Source organism: Zonotrichia albicollis, chromosome 4 (genome assembly GCF_047830755.1).
Source record: "Zonotrichia albicollis isolate bZonAlb1 chromosome 4, bZonAlb1.hap1, whole genome shotgun sequence".
In the NCBI taxonomy this organism is placed as follows: domain Eukaryota; kingdom Metazoa; phylum Chordata; class Aves; order Passeriformes; family Passerellidae; genus Zonotrichia; species Zonotrichia albicollis.
This window is the reverse complement of record NC_133822.1, coordinates 55,426,096-55,443,763: the sequence shown is the minus strand read 5'-3', so window position 1 is coordinate 55,443,763 and position 17,668 is coordinate 55,426,096. Positions and strand designations below refer to the sequence as shown.

At 40.3% G+C, this 17,668-nt stretch overlaps 1 protein-coding gene across 2 annotated transcripts in view; it reads right to left on the bottom strand.

The window, feature by feature from the left end:
* The window catches only part of GXYLT1 (glucoside xylosyltransferase 1), a 35,802-nt gene extending 20,435 nt beyond the window's left edge, over positions 1-15,367 (bottom strand). The window contains exons 1-2 of one of the 2 annotated variants that reach the window (XM_074539845.1): positions 15,048-15,367; positions 7,374-7,466 (exon numbers count right to left, since the gene is read on the bottom strand). In XM_074539845.1, the coding sequence (XP_074395946.1) occupies positions 7,374-7,466; positions 15,048-15,244 (290 nt within the window). In that variant the 5' untranslated portion in view covers positions 15,245-15,367. The remainder of the gene's footprint in view (positions 1-7,373; positions 7,467-15,047) is intronic. The other variant, XM_074539846.1, reaches the window with a different exon arrangement.
* Between the last annotated feature and the right edge of the window lie 2,301 nt (positions 15,368-17,668).

Here is a 17,668-nt window from a genome sequence, read left to right as displayed (position 1 = left end):
AAAACAGAAATTACCAGATGTGATACTTAATGCATAATCTCCACTCAACTTATGCAACCATGTAAATACATACAAGTTTTCCTTTAAATTTACAATAGATAATATTCAAATATACCTCTTTTCTTTAAGGCACAGAAGAGCTACACACATTATTTTTACTTCCACAAGGCAAGATATAAGCAAAGTTATCACTGTAAAACTACTGAATTTGAATGCCATAAATAATTACTGCCTTTAAAAAACATTGTAAGTTTTGAAAGAATCTAATGCCCTGGAAATAAAAAAACTTTTTTTTCCAAAAAAATTGAATTAGATTATGCAGCCAGTCTTAAGACAAGGTCTGGGGCATTATTAAAAATCACATGGATGAAAGACCTCATAGGTCAGATTTAGATCCAAAAGAGGGCACCTAAATGAAGATGCTAACCTTAACTGTGTCCGAAGTCTCATTAAAGCCAACAGAGATGAGCAGGTTATGCAGTATAGAGAGTAATCCACCTTATTTCAAAGTGAACACCTAAGGCTTGAATCAACTTTCAACATAGGTACAGTGCCATTTAGTAAGTTCTAAAATATCCCACTTGATCTCCAGATGCCAAAAAGACTGAGTATTTCAAAGATCATTTTATGTCTACTACTCCTAAGAAGATGTCTAGGATATCCAAGTGCTTCCTGATTAACACCAACCACTCACATCTCAGCAGCTAAATGGCTGGTCACCTGGATCATCCTCTATGCCCTTTCAATTTTAGTCACTGTTTAAGACCTAAGTGACATAGACACCAATACGCAGACATCTATATTCAGATTATTTAATCTGCAGATTGAAACCTTTTATAAATCTTGAAGCAAAATCTGAAAGTTAGTTTAGGTTAACACACACACAAAAAAAGAATCTTGAAATATAATCAAGACATGCCTATTCAGACCTTTATACATAAAGCTAATTTAAACATTACACCATGTAGTAAGTAGTAATGTAAAACACACAATGCAAGCTGAATATGATGAGGGTAGTTGAAACCCAAAAACAAGTACACTGCCACAGTGTGAACAAGCTGCAAGCAGCAGATTAGCCTCATCACTAATCCACTGAAAAGGGAACTACAATAATTAAGCCCTGAAGTCATGAGAGCCTACAGTGATATTACAAGGTCATGTGATAAATAAGGGCAAAACCTACACAAACTGCATAGCTGAAAACCAAGCTCCTGAACTACATCTAACACACAGCTTTCCATGAATAAAGTAGGACAAAAATTATGCTGAAGAAACTCTAAAATGCACTAAGATTCAAAGACTGTAGTTTATTATTTCTACATCTAGCGACCTCTGTAATAAAAGGACATTTTTAAGCCACACAACAAAAAACTGATGGATCATATTATAATGCTTTTACAGTCACTCTGGTCATACAACCTCTTTTGTAAGTTTCAAACTTATTGAGTACAATATTTTTAAATCTGTGCTTAAAAATTATTTCTTTAAATTAAAAAAAATATTAGAAAGAGCTAACAAAAACTGAATTTCAGCTTATACCAAATGGGAAACAGCTGGACTCAGATCCATAAATTGACAACATAAAGCTTTATCTCTGAAGCAGATGGAGCAAGAAACCATTGGAAAGAACAGGCCACCATTCCCTCTGTGGACTACCCACTACAAAGGGAATGAGATATATTAGATATCAGAAATGTATTAAGGCAGAAGGTAAGAGATTTTGGAACTGTGGTCCTTACTCCAGACCCCATGAAACGACATGCTTTAGTGATTATAAGCTGCATTTGACTTCCCTGCACACAGACCACTAGGAACCACAGCCCTCCTTTTAGCAAGCAGGCCTCAGTGCTGCTCCTCTCCCTTTCATACACACCTCTGTCCACCCCCAGAGAGAAGTCCTATCCCCACCTTCACCCAGGAACACTATTTACTGAAACCCTCAGCTGCCAGCACCTTTCATTTCTTTCCTCTTCCTCATGTGAGAGGCAGTGTGAAGTGTAAATTGTTCAGCAGAGCTTATCAGCTTGAGCTTTGCAGCCTCGCCTTCAATGTGAATGTGTTCCACCCACAAAGCCAATTATGGTTTTCATTATTTTTTTCACTTCCTTCTTCAATATTATATCTACATGGCTTCAGTTTTTCCACTGATTTTTTCCCAAATTTTCTGCCTTCAATTGCACCCTTCTTTTCCCACCCACCTCTGTAACCCTTCTCCCCATCCTTTTTCCACTGCAGCTACCTCCCCAGAAGCCAGGGAAAGGAAAACTGTGCTCATTTAGATAACTGGTCTGGTATCTGTCATGACCAAGTGATACAAGATCTTTTGGCAATACATTTTTTTTAGCAGTTCAGTTGCTGAGTTGACAATGAGGGAAATAAAATTTATTCTACAAGAATAGTAACATGTCTGAAGCTAAACAGGTTTGGTATCAGGAATCACAGCTCTGGTATGAACCTTTAGTGAAAGTCAAATGCAGGTTCTGAAAGGGTTAAGATGCTTTCAAAAGTGAGGAGATACTTTAAAAAAACTTATTGAGAAGTAGAAAAACAAAAAAATATAGATTTTTTTTTTTTAATATGCACATTTCTAATTAATAATAGCTCCATCTTTTGGTGTGGGAGAACCCAGTGGAAAAGCTGGAAAAAAGCAACAATAGAGAGAAATACAAACTGTATTTTAGTAAGGATGTTGGATAGACTAACAAAGAAAACTTGACAGACCTAATTTAAAAAAAAAAAAAATCCAATACTGCGGCAGTCCTTGCTCCTGCAGGGAAAAAAACCCTCTGGTAATTAAAATAGAAGAGAAAGAAGGTACCTGTAATGTAGTAAAAGATACTGCATAGGATGCCATGACAGGATTTGAGTCTTTAGGAAGAAATAAGAGAATTTAATTTTTGTGAGGACACTAATTACACATGAGGGGTAGGGACAGTAAAAATAAACAAAAGACTAGAGACAAACCTCCACACATACTTCCATGAGTTTAGGCAACACATTTAAAACAATCCACTTTTGCCAATGTGAGTAAAAAACATGGATGTTAAAACATGCTACTCAGCAGCAGCAAAAGGCCAGGTACAAGCCTTGTCCTGAAGTATTTCTGTGCCAAGTCCTTCAGTCTGTACTGATTAATTCTGCTGTTAACAATCTCTGAGAGAAGAACACAGGATATCCTCAGTGAATCTGCTGTAACAAGGTTTTCCAGAGCCTGTCTGTCAAGACACTGCCTTATATTTAAAGATGTTTCCCATGACATATTGTATATTAAATTAGCATTTCTAGGTCAATTACAGCTATGAAGCTGTAATTTGATAGTAGGCTACAGAGGTATGTTTTGACAAGTTATACTTTTCTAGAACCTTCATGGCATCCCAGCTGCATTTCCTGGGAAAAAAAAACCAACACAAATTTTATTGGCACGAAAATACCCACCAGCTCCACAAAAATCTTAGCTCTGTCCTTTAGACTTGACACAAGGAATTGCAGTAGAGGTCACCTTTATTTGTATAAGGTAAAGTTCTCCTACTCTCACAAAATACATGGAAAGCACAGGTTAGAGGGTACCAAAACCACAGGAATATCCTGTATACAGTTCCATCTAATTTGGTGTAATAGAAGTGGTTTTCATCATTAGCACAAAAAACACTAATTATATTCATTAAACTGTGGAGGGAAAGTATTTTCGCATAATCAAACTGTATTATTTCAAAGCTGACACTACAATATACCTCAGAGAATCAAATGGTAGATATGTAAGTACAATACAGATGGCTTATTGCATCCTTTTTCCTTTTAATGCCCTGTTTGATCTAAATCAATCAACCACTACGAAGCCTAACCTGGCAACCTTTAGTCACCAGAAAAACAAAGCAAATAGGCAGAGTAAGAAGGCAGCAAAGCTACACTGATTCAAATCCTGCTGTTAAATCACTCCCACACTTATTACAAGTAGGATCAAGGTAACTACAGACATTATCCGGATTTGAAAGTGATGAAAACTCTAATTTTTTACTTAGCTTAACTTTCTACTACAGCACTGCATGTAAAACATGTCATAATCAAGAGCTTATTTTGTAAAAGTACACTAATGATACCACTGCATATGATGTCCAAATGTAATCTACTCAATGCCAATTCAATTAGTAGATTAGGTCTGAAGTTACAATATATGAGTAATTTTTAATTGACTATAAAAATAGAAGCCCCATTCTCCAATGAGCCTGCTAATTTAGAGAAATTCCTTTTTTCAGCACTATCTGAATTAATTTCAATATAGTCACACCACATGAAGCTCAATATACCCAAAAACTTAGTGAAGCTTTCTACTTTAGCAAGCAACACAAGTTGAAACCCACTTAGTTGCAACATCCAACAACTGAAATCAGCCTGGTCAGACAGCCATAGTAAAGACCCCTAAGAACTTCTTCCTAGTCAGTCCCATTAGAAAATAAGCAGCCATACCAGCTAGACAATACTGAGCACCTTGAAAGGTGTACTAGATAAGAAAAGCATCATCTAGACCATGCAAAATCTGAGCCTCATGTTATCTCTATCAGCATTTTTAAAATTTTGATAAAATCTATACCACTGTACGCAAAAGCAATCTCATGTTTCTTCTGTCAAGGTGAAAGCTAACAAATACTCTGTGCCAGAATAAAGTTAATAATCAGAATGGTGGTGAAAAAATGTGGGTGCAAAATAGATACAAAATCCTTCCTACATACAGCAAAAGCAATTGATCTTACACTGACTAACCTGAAGATCCTTATTATTCCTTATTAGAATCAGCCCCTGTTCAGAGATCATCAATTTCAAATGTTCTTCAACTATTGCATGACTCATACTGAAGTCTATATACACACATCTCTCTTAAAAATTTTCCAGATTCTTCTATATGTCTCCAACATTTCTATCACATATACTTGAATCTTAAAAATCTATACATTAGTTTTCACTTAATACACTTAGAGCTACTTAAAGGAAATAACGTAGAAAGCTGCATTTCAAAAGTGTCTGTGCTAAGTTCTCTCAAGAGTAAACATATAATATATATAAAATATAATTTTCCTGATATCCAGGAAAAAAGCTAAATAGAATTACAACTTAGAAACAGAGAGATAACAAGTTTTTTTTCAACAAAAATACTTAAAAATCCAAAAGCTCACAATGTTTTAAAAATTTAGTGGAAAACTGAAAGGAGACATTTTAATTTTGGGATAAATTAGAGCATGTCACTGAGGAATTCAACAAGCACTGAAGTCAGCACAGCATATGGGGATAAATTTAATAGTAAGATTATTGATAAAACAATCCAGCTTAATGTAAAATGTTTAATCTGAACACCACACACCCTTTACTCATTTAAGCAGCTTTTTTTCTTTCAATTTCAAATTGTATAAACCTGAAATTCTGCAAACCTTAGAGCTCCCCATGAACCATGTTTCATCATGAAAGTGGACTCACCCAGTGAAGTCATAATCAATGTATGCTTCAACAGAATTGTCCTCACAGCCACATATGGAATTCTTAATAGATTAATACAAGTTATAGCTTAAGGTACGTGTAAATAAACTGCATGGGATTTGTCCATTTCTGGTTCCAAGGTTCCACCTGCCTGAAGCCTGACAGAATATCCAGAAAGGACATTTTCTGCTATTTTTGTGCATTACTTTGTATCATGGACTTCTTCAGGCCTAGTGGGGTCAGAAGACAGCAAGAACCTCCCTTGGTCTCAACACTACCAGCGTTAGACTGGCCCAGATGTCCAAGGATTAAATGAAGCTTACAATCATATCCTGTACCTCCACCTAGCATAAGCTAAGCCCCTTCACCCTCAATCACAACAGCATTTCATTTATCCCACTGGACTAAACTTCATAGAGCTAAACACCCAAAACATAACCTATAAGGGAAAAAAAGTTATTTCTGTCTATTCAGATAGCTGCATCTGCCTAACAAAAACATGTGCATCCCTATGGATTGACACAGTACAGATTGCTACCAATGGCAATGTGAGAAACCCAGCAGCCCCAAATTGCTGATGAAGTTCACTAACAGAATAAAAATCAATCTAAGTAACTTCTTTAAGGAATTTCTTGACTACCAATGAGCTTAAAAAGCACTGACAACACACAAGCAGAGAGGGATAAGGGATCTAAAGTCTTTCCCACAATAATTTTCAAAAAAATAGTAAGTCTTGTGAAGCTAAGCTTTTCTTCCCCTTTGCATTCCCAGAAATATTCAAGCTTCATGCTAACAACAAAAGATATCAAAATAAAAAATATCAAAGGACGATCAGCAAAATTTTAAATGTAAGAAAAACTGACTTACAACTTCAGTTATGTACTGAACTATGAAGGTTAGAGAACTGTCACAGACATCTTTTATGAAAAATCCTTTCCTTAGGATTTTTTCTCCTAGGAAGCTGAGAGGCCTCAGGAACATAATGTAAACAATGGTTATTTGCTGCTGTGGAATGCAACAGGTGCATCTGTGATTGGCCCATGTTGGCTGTTTCTAATTAATGGCCAATCACAGTGAGATGGCTCAGACAGAGAGTGTGAACCACAAGCCTTTGTTATAATTCTTTCCTATTATATTCTTAGCTAGCCTTCTGATGAAATCCTTTCTTCTGTTCTTTTAGTATAGTTTTTATATAATATATATCATAAAATAATAAATCAAGCCTTCTGAAACATGGAGTCAGATCCTCATCTCTTCCCTCATCCTAAGACCCCCGCGAACACCGTCACAGAGAACTACCTGACAAGTAGCTTACTTCTTTTCAAGAAACCTGTGTAATGTGACAGCCTAAAACATCTGAGCCACCACATCAAAACATTTAAACTTATTGTTAAAGATGCAGCATTAAGGTAGACAGTCTATTCTTTAACATATAAAGAACATTCAAAACTGTCTCCTCAATGCTTTTCAATGAAGTACCCTCCTTAAATTCTATATAACATTTAACTTGAATTTTAAAAAATCCACATGTACTTACTAAGCATACAATTTTATTTCAAGTTATATTGTGGGTATTCATGTGCAGCAAATTTTATTTTTGGAAAATAATTTCTCATTAACTTTTCAGACTATACTCAGATAGGCTTTTAACAGATGTTAGCAAGTTTGTATTTAATGAAGCAATATAACTGAAAAAAATCTACTCTTGGTAGTTACACTTGAGTCTACAATTCCAGAAACAAATGTAACATGAAAAACCCCAGATAAAGGTAACCACAATATAAGCAGGTGAAATGCATGTGAAGTAATCAAGATATTTTGCTTTGCCACCTTGCTAAAGAGCCAAAAAACATCAGCTACATCTGTCTGCAATCAAACAATAAAAGTACTATTTAACAACATCCTACCTAAAAGCAGCTTCCCAAAAGCAGTTCATTCCACAAACATCAGAGGGCAGCATCCAATAGGAATTCCAGAAAGATACAGACAAATTCTTACACCTAACAGAATAAGACAAAAATAACCTATATGAATATTACTGATTTTATGGCAAATTTAAATGGATAGTCTCCTAGCTCAAGCATAACTTGAAGAGTTAATTAGATGGCAGAAAACAGGCCATGTAATGCAACTTGAATACAAAGGAGAAGGTATTAGGAGCCAATCAGAATTTTTGAAAGGTAGAATGGTCCCATCCTATAGCCTTTCCTCTTCATGTATTTTCAGAATGAGAAAAACAGAGGGGCTGAGATTTTTGAGGCTCCTGCTATGTTCTAGGCTTAAATTAAGCCCACAGGTAATGAGTAAGGAGTGAATGGCAACTTACTGCTAGAAAGAACTTCACCTTTTCAATACCTTTGTTAGTCAAAGCAGAGGAGCAACTGTAACCTGTCATTTTTGAGGTTATATTGTCCATTTAACACAATCCCTATTCACCCATTACTCTAGTCCGTGCAAACATGCAAACTGGATTTTTAATAAACAGGACTTGGCAGCACCAAGCAATTCCATTGTTTTGTAACAGCTGGTTAATGCAATACAGAAATAATCATAACATTTCACAAGTTTTCTTTCTACATACTAAAAGCAAGACCAATAATTTATTTACTAGTGCTATATTAACAGCTAAAAAAAAAGCAGGGATTACTAGTTCATCATTACATTTTATGCAACAGCAATATAGGAAATATTTTTAAATAGAAACAAAAGGGTGTGTTTCAAAGGCTCTGGTGAGAAAATCAACATCAAGAATTACGATCTGAAATGAGTAAGCAGAATATTGTAAAGCAAGCGATACTCTCTTGCATGACCTTCTCTGCTTTGTGACCTGGTGACACAAAGCCAGTAGTGTTTATTCTCCTTTGAAAGTTAGTATCTGTGAATGAAAGACATGTGCAAGAAAACCGACACAAAAGCTGCTGATTTTCATCAGCAGTATTTAAGGACTATAGCTCAGAACTCTACTGAAAGTTGGCTTTGCAAGTTTGAAATTAATCAGTACCATCTTGGGTAGCATAATCTGAAACCTGTGAAGGCCAATGTTTTGCAAATACGAGACAATAATAGCTGAATACAGCATCAAAGAATGTCAAGATTAGTAATTTCTGCTTTTTGTAACACTTGAGAAAAACGACCTGATGAACACAGCATTTCACAAAGCCTCGTTTAAGTACTGTGGGGGATGGTGCATTTCTTTGCCAGATCACAGGAAATCCTTGTATTCTGTAGATAAATGTGTTCACAAGAATTTTCAATTTAATTTTATTTCATGACTTAAGAATGCTCTCCACAAATAAATACCCAGGTACAAAAAATGAAAATATAGACTGCAACTCTATTTCAGGGATATCTGCACTGCTCTTTACCAGAGTATAAAACCACGAGTTCCCTCTGACAGATTCTTCTTTGCATTATTCTTTGTGGCTTCTGAAGTTTTATAAAAACTCCAAGGCACATATGGTCTTCGCCTTATGTGAAGAACAATTTTCATGATCTCTACTACTAGCTTTTTGAAGTAACTGTTTCTCATTACTTTTAAGATAAATTAATAGACAATCTCTCCAAAAGAGTTTTGTGGTTTGGAAGACTATTACGCTATTATTACAGGGGATTCCTCTTTCACTTGTCAACAAGAGTTTTCTTAGCTGTCTTGAGTATTATCCTACCCAAACTACCAAGGCAAGAGGCAAATCTGAAGTAATGGCTGTGTCACTTCTCTGACACATTAGGCCTTTCAAACATTCCATTTAGCACAAGATTATCAGCCTTGGGTTTGATTCATAAACTATATTTAAAACATATTTACAGCATATTAAAAACAAAAGTGTTACTAGGATACGTATGTATGCAATTTACCTAATGTTAGCTCAAGACATTCTCCTGTCAACAGCAATCTCCCTCAGTTGGCCACATGCTACCATATTCCCCAAAGGTTTTTCATTTAAAGGATTAAGATACTGGAATAATTGGACAACATTTTCTTCTTGTCATTCACATTAAGATCATTTAAAATGCCACTCATTAAGTTATTTTTTTACTTGAAATGAAATTTGATGAAAGCTTGGACTACAAACAATTGCTTTATACAGCCAGGGAGTTGCATTATACCTGTCCACAAACAGGTACAGTCATTGTTAACTCAGAGAGGTTACTAGTCAGACAGGAATAGTCACCTTCAGTACTATGGAGGGATATTTTGCTCACATCTATTATTGTTACGTGATTAAAGGCCAGTCCCCACAAATAGAAAGCAGAAAATTATGTAAGGTGAAACAAACTAAACAAGGCACACGGAGTATCCCAACACAGCCCCAACTCACAAGGGCAGAGAGAGCCCATGAACCAGGCAGATGATCCAGGCACCAGCCTGGGTAACAGGAGAGACTCTCCAGGCCAGTTTACCAACTGCCTAATGGAGTTACTGCCTGAAAGGGCGTAGGACTCACTGTGGGATCAAAGGTGGGCTGGGGAGGAAGGAAAATGCAAAAAACAGAGAGATGATAAGAGGTTCCAGTCACATGTGAAGAGTTCTGTTTTCCTGGGTGTGGGAATGGCTCCATCCCAAGTGCACATGCAGAGATCAGAGTGGCTGCAGGTGAGAAGATGGCCACAGGTCCAAGGGCCCACGAGCCTGCAGAGCCAGGAACTGGAGACACGTGCACACTGTGTGTGGGAGGGCGCATGGCTGGTAAGCACCAGCCACCAGAGCAGCCTGCCAGCAGGGCAAGGGCTGGGAGCCAGGTGTCAGACAGGCCCTAAGACTGGGCCAGACTGCAGGGAACAGCGAGTCTGAGCTACTGAAAGAACCTCTCTCATAGCCACAAGAGATTAGGGTCTGAGGCACGGCAACTGGAAGCACCAGAAAGTCTGAGCTGGCCACCTGGCGCTTGAGAAGTGGCTAATGTGGTCAGGACCAGCTATCCATAAGACTCCCTTTCATGACCCAATCCTGTGGGCAGCTGCCACAAAGCTAAGGCCAGTAACTGGAAAGATCCAGCACATTCACCCGTACAGGTGTCTGCACATCCAAGAGGGTGTGAGTACCAGGAACTGAATTGGGTCTGCAAGCCTCAGGGATTCACACACGGGTCAGCAGCAGTGGAGGCCACATGATCAGGAATCTGTTCCTGGATGGATCAGGTGGTCTAAGGCCAGTTACTGGAGGAATCCACCTTACATATATTGATGTATTTTTCATGAAAACCTTTCACCCTGATCAGTCAGAGAAGGGAACAGGATCAGGATGCTTGTTTGTGGTTGTGCAAGCACTGTTTCCTGTGTGCTGATCTCTGTGGCCAGCCATGTGTGTTTGCACTAAGAGCCTATAATCCCACTGGAATAAATGCTCCACTTTGCTACTGCCTGGATATCCAGGAACATGGAAATGCAGCAGCCTTGCTTCCATCACACTACTGGGCTGGACAATTCCTAACACATATCACTGTCAAAAATATAATGAAGAAGAAATATGAAGTTGAAGTTGCAAAATTCACTGGTGTCATAGAGAAGCATTCTCAATTATCTGTTTGCCAATTCAAAGCATCTCTTCCTTAAGCAACCAGCCATTTCTTAACTACCTCTATCAGTTAATCTAGCTTCAACATCCCTGGGTAGCACAAATTTTAGTATTGCAGACATAGAAAAAGTCTATATTATGACCTGAAAACTTTTTAGAATGAAAGGACAATTTCAAATTAGTTTGTGAAATAGCAGTGCATAAATTGCAGTTATGAAGACTGAGCTCCTGTGCTCAGGCAAGTCAAGTTTTAACCATAAGAGATCCCTCAACAATCAGTGGTAACCTCCTTTTGTTAATGGAGATCATTGTAGTTAGAAACACTTTTCAATCCATGTGGCATATTTGTACTATTATAACTCCACAGCAACTTAGCAGAATGTCCAAATGGTGAGGGGTGCAGCCCTGATGACTACGTTCCTGTCAAAATTCCTTTCATTAACAACCTAAGTTCTATCAACTGCATGAACCAGCCAATAGACAGACTCATGTCTCTCCTACAGCACAGCCCACAAGTGCAGCAAAACAGGAAGGATGCATTTCCTTCCTGCTCATAATCACACAGGAGTAAAAACTGGGATGATAAATGCTTAATTCAACTCTAAAACACACTAAGAATTTCTAATTCTCCTCAACAGCTTTTCTGAACATTTGCAGCAATACCACAAATTTGTTATGACATATTTAGTCATAGAAGCAATGGCTTTATTAGATAGGAGACAGTCAATGCAATGCTAGATGTCTGATACCTCAACTTTTAAACTGGAAAAATCTTGATAATGTTTCATTGCTTCACAACATTCCTGTGCAAATAATATTTGCTGCTCAAATGCTTGCCACATTCAGCAGTTTTTAAACGAAGTTTCAACTTCAAATCATTGAATGTTTAATCCTTTTAAGTTTACTTCATATTTTGAAGTGCTTTGACAGGTTCTGGACCAATTCTTAAAATATTCTTAAAATAAGAATGGCTGAGAAGCAAAGTGGTGAAACTGCTGGTTAAGCTCTGACACTGATGAAAACAGCTGTGTATAGGCCAAGGAAAGATCCAGCTACCTGTTATAACCACCCTCCACTGCTAAGCCTGTGGATATACCTTCTGCCCTTTTCCATGCACCGTAATCCACTTAACTCTCCCTCTGCCAGAACAGTCAGAGAGCAAGAGACTGGCACAATCAAGCAAAATATTGCCTTTGAGGGAGTCAACAGTTCCTCCCAGTTTTGTATCATCTGCAGACTTGCTTAGTATCCCTTCCAGTCCTGCATCCAAGGCATTTATGAAGATGTTCAGCTATTAAATTCTTAAAAGTGTTCTTCAGCTGTTTATATCAAGTCTCAAGATACAAGCCTTCAGTCTCCAGTCCTCTTGTTCCTCAGGCTAGAGTAGTGTTTGAAACAAGCAACTCCTTACTAAACTGATTACCCAATAAATTCCTGGGAATTATTATGCTTATTGGAGGACCCTGCCTCAACCTGTAATTCTAGTTTCAATATGGTACTTCCTCTTAAGTTATTTTCTTCTTAAACACGTCACCACCATTGCTAAATTGGTGTAGTATTCCAAAGCCTTATTCGATACTTGAAGTTTTCTTGTTTGCATGTTTCCAAAAACCAACAGAAAATTCAAAGTCTCCCTTTCCTATCCCAGAGCATGATCGAGCTCTTTCTGCCCTTGTGGAATATACCAAACTGGACTATTCAGGCAAAGAAAACACTTCTTGGCTAAAGAAAACAGAAAAACACTGCTGAGTGTATGAATGCCTTCAGATGATAGATTTGCTTTGCTGAACTGTATTTTAAAGCCATCAGTGAACACAACTGAAGCAACTCACTTATGAAAGTTACTATTAATGCATACAAAATGTTAAACTTCAAGGACTAGAAGGTGATCTAAATGCAATTTACTCTGTAAGGTTATGCACCCTTCAGGATATCAAACATTCACCAGACAGTCAGAAGTGGCCATTTGATATGTGGCCATAGTGCTCAGTCAGTCTCTACTGGAGAAGTAGTTGATGTATAAAAACTGAAAAACACCAATACATTCAGCAAGATGTGTGTATCACTTACGATAGTGAATGTAATGCAGTTTAACACTCAAGAATAATTTACAAATGCGTCTGAAGGAACATTCAGTGGGACATTTCTTAACTGCCACAGGACAGAGGTTTTCCTTAAACAAAAGCCTTTTTCTCTTTTCTAAGAGTCTTACCCACAAATAAGTTTTGCACATGCACTTTCTGCACAAACAGCATCTTTCAATAACTTACAACAGCAGATATTTATCCCGAGACTTCAGCTTGACAGCAGTTTATAGGTGAAGAATTCCCACAAAGGTGACAACACACACTGGTTTTGAAAGGAGATGCACCCCCAAAAAACTGTATACAGCAGAATGCTTTGTGGCATTTGAGATCTTTAGAAAAGAGCTTTGTCAGTTAGTAAAACTCTTCTACTTGACGACACATTTGGGGAGATTTATATCTCATCTGATATAACCACAGCAAGAAGCTTCTTGCACCTTGGACGTTCTTCTCCAGTCATATATTTAATTTAAAAACTACACTTTTAATATGAATACTAGAACAGTACAGCTTTTAAAATAAATTTGGTTCATTTTTTACTTACTAGCAGTATGATGCAGCTTAAAGTCATTTCAGTGTTCAATAGTATAAACCATTCATTTACATTATTATCTTCTACCCAACAAAAGTTTGCTTCATTTAAACTGCATGTTTTCTTTAGTAACACAAATATCATACATATGCTTTTTTTATTGTATTTTAATTTAGAACTAGTAGATTTCAACCACTCACAAGAAGTGAGTGGTTCTTCACAAACTAGAAGTGAGGCACAATTATCCTTACATCTTTTTCATGTTAAAATCTGCATTAACTTGAACTAATGTAAAAACAAGGGGGAAAAATTCTTTTAAGTAGTTACACCAGTCGATAGCTGGGTTTCACATTTCAGCTGACTCCACCCCTAGTAACTCAGAATGCTGTTTCATGGTATTCCAAGATTATTAAGTCAGAGTTTGTCATACTGCCATCCTCTGTAAGTCCTTTACAACAGCATCGACACTTTTATAATTACATGATGAGGCAATACATGATTAGCGCTGAGTTGGCCAAAAACTCGGTAGTTTTCAAGCAGGTCCCCACACCAGCTCACTCGTGTGCCCAGAGGAGCACAGGCAGGACAAGGACTGGGGGGCGCAAGAGCTTGTGCAGCACTGGGAAGCAGAGACCATCGCCAAACCAGCAACTCACTTTGCTTTAAACTGCTGTGGAATCTGAGCAGAGGTAGAGCTAGACTGGCACAGAATGGTCTGGTCCTAATTTTTCCTCCATTTTCAGTAACAGATTTCTCGTCACTCCCCTTTTCTAGCTTTAGGGTTTCGGTAGCCACAGGTGAACAGGATTATGAAACTATAATCTAAAGGAAAACTAGTAAGTTCCATTCCATAGTCTCAATCACCACTTGGCCACACTAAAATTTCTGCTGACAGAGGGCAACAGAAGTTTGCAGAGTGTGAGATGCTCGGACATGCACTCCTTTAATTACAGAACTGAACTCACTGCTTTCTGTGAGACTGGTTGTAGTCAAATATCCCATAACGAACAGTTTGGCTTCACTGACGTTATGTCCGATAGTCACACAGCTACTAAGTTTCAGACCTGAACGAGCACCGTGAAATTTTATCCTTTTGGAAGAAGGAAACGCAACCCTTCACTCGCCCTGTCCCACCAAGCAGCAGCCAGGGACGGGCTCAGCGCCGCGGGGACGCGCACTGGGGCGGCCTCGGCCGCCGGCAGCGCCACTCCTGAAACTTTTCCGTGCTTGTTTAAGGCTTCCCCAGCCGCCAGTACCCGGCCCGCAGGAGGCCGTGAGTCACTCCCGCCCGCTGCCCCGAAAGCGCGGCCAGGCCTCGGCGCCGCCGCCCGCCCGGCCCCGCTCCGCCCGCGGCCGGCACGGAGAGCGGCGCGCTCCTCCCGCCCTCCCGGCCCTCCCCGCAGGAATGCGCCGGGAACCGCCGCCCGCGCCCGGCCCCGGCCCCGCGTACCTGCCGCTCCCCGCCGCGCCTCGGCCCGCGCTCCCCGCCTGCCGCCAGGCACCGGGCGTGGCGGGCTCTCGGGCCTGCCTCTCACGGCCGCCGCCGGGCTCCTGCTCCAGGGACAGGGCCAGCTGGCTGAGGCCGTAGAGCAGCGAGCAGACGGCGCAGCCCAGGCACAGCAGCGACACCCGCGCCAAGCGCCGCATCCTCCCGCCCGGCGCGGCACTGCCGGGCGGGCCCGCGGCTCCGGCGGCAGCGGGAGCACGACGGGAGCGGCAGCGGCGCGATCCCAGCGCGGCCCCGGCGTGCGAGGGGCGGAGCGGGGCAGCCAGGGGCGGGCCCGGGCCTGGAGCGGGGCCGGGCGGGCCGCAGGGCGGGGCCGGAGCGACGCCCACTGTTTATTTGCCCCAAAAGTGAAAAAAGGCACACCTCCTTTTTGCCGCTGCATCCCCCTGTTCATCGCGGCCCTGTGCTTAGCCTGGTCTCGGCCTCATTCAGGCCTTGGTCCCTGGGAGAAGTCGAGCGACGAAGTATCCAAAGTAGAGACAGTGGCAGTCCCGGTCTGCTCCGCTCTGGTGCGGCCTCATCTTGGCCACACTAAAATTTCTGCTGACAGAAATCCCGTGTGCGGTTTTGAGAGCCTCAATATAAGAAGAATGTCAAGCTGTTAGAGGGTGTGCGTCTTCATTAAGGACTAAAGCTCCCTCAAAATGACACTCTTTCCTTGCTCTCAATGTTTCTGTTGCACTAACTTTTCCTGTGTGAAAACTTTACAGCTGCTTCTGTGCAAGAATATTCTATACATATAAATGTCTAAGGGGAAGATGCCAAGAAGGTGGAGACAAACTCTTCTTGGTGGTGCCAAGCAGTAGAACAAGAGGCAATGGGAGAAAGTGGTACACAGGAAGTTCCACCTGAAAATGAAGAACTTCTTTACTGTGCAGGTGACTGAGCACTGGAACAGATTTTCAGAGAGGTTGTGGAGTCTCCCTCACTGGAGATATTCCAGAACCATATGAGCACAATCCTGTGCAATGTGTTCTAGGAGGACCCTCTGGTCCAGGCAGGCTGGACCAGATGACCCACTGTGGTCCCTTTCAACCTTTACCCATTTTGTGAGATGCCCACTCATTCCTTCGGCAGCTGAAGTTACACAGATGTCCTTTCTCCTTGTACAGACACAGTCTGAGAATGCAAATAATTTTGGATGCAGGCCCCTTCCCTCCTCTGGCCTTGGCACACAGGTGGCTGCGTGGCACCCTGGCCAGAGGAGCAGATGGGTGCTGGGCAAGGGAGATGCTGGGCCAGAGAAGCTTGGAGAACTGAGCCTGAAGGATTTGTTTGCAGTCACTAGCAAAAATAGAGATATTTTAACTCACCAAGTCATGCTTCTGGACAACAAAATGTAGGTCTGGGAAGTGGCAGAAGAAATAATACCTGTACATCTTGCTAGATGGGGGGAGTATTGATTGGGTTTCAGCTGAATCCAACACAGTAGTGCATCCTCTGTCTAGCCCAGACCACTGAGCAAAGGCCAAACAGTTGGACTAATCTATACTATTGCCAAGGTAAGTATTTTAAAGTCATTACTCAGTGTTGCTCCCTCAGCTTCTGGAACTGGCTTTAAAAAAATACAAATTTGGAATAATTCTGCTTACTTCTTTGTCCTTACAGTGCATTTGGCTCACATTTTTTCTATGGACTGGAAACATCCTTTTTTAAAGCAAGTGATAATATCCCCATTGAGGACCCTGCATTTTAAGAAAAATGCCAACATGATTTCCAATAAACCATTAAAAATAGTTCTGTTATAGCTTTTGTGATCTAAGGATGAATGTTGTGTGTGAATACCCATAAAACCTGAGCCATAGCTTACTGCTGTTCTTGGCTGTGTTTGAAAGAAGGGGAAAGCAGGATGCCAGCTGGCAACTCTGATAGTTGGAAGAGAAGTAATGCCAAAATTGTTCATCACCTCTTCCTCAAAATACAAAGGAAATTAGGAGAAAAGGTGGTGCTCAGATAATATGGGCTACTCAACTCTGTTTGCAGTGAAGATACTGGGATGATTATCAAAAGATACAAGCAGGGAAATTGAGGCTGAGAAAAAAACAAAACATAGAATTCAAGAGGAAATAAGGAACTAGAGAGGATGAAATTAGGGCCAAAGATGGCAGGGTGGTGAAGGGGGAGACATAGGTGAAATGGCAGAGGATTAGGAAAAAGAACTCTGGAAGGAGGTTACTGGCTTGCATTGCTGTAAAAACTAGCTCTGAAAGCACCACCAAAGGTCTTAGCTGGACTTTCTGTCCCTCTGTTCTGTGTTTCTTAGTGCTTTCTGCCACAGGCTGCCATTCAGCTTCCCTGATTTTGTGTTTGTGCTCAAAATGGGGTCCATGGCTCTCATTGCACCTGCTGACCTGTGTCACAAGTTCTTGCACTGTCCCACTTCACAGCCCTTTGCACACACTGCCAAGTCCATAAGGCAGGGAGTGCGTGTGTGAGTAACACAGACATGAGAATCAGAGTGGAGAGATATAATGGAGTATTTACTGACAGCAAGCTTAAAAGCAGAGACCCTTTATTCCCTGCTGAGGTGTTACACTTGTCTTTTATATGGAAGAGTGTTCCAG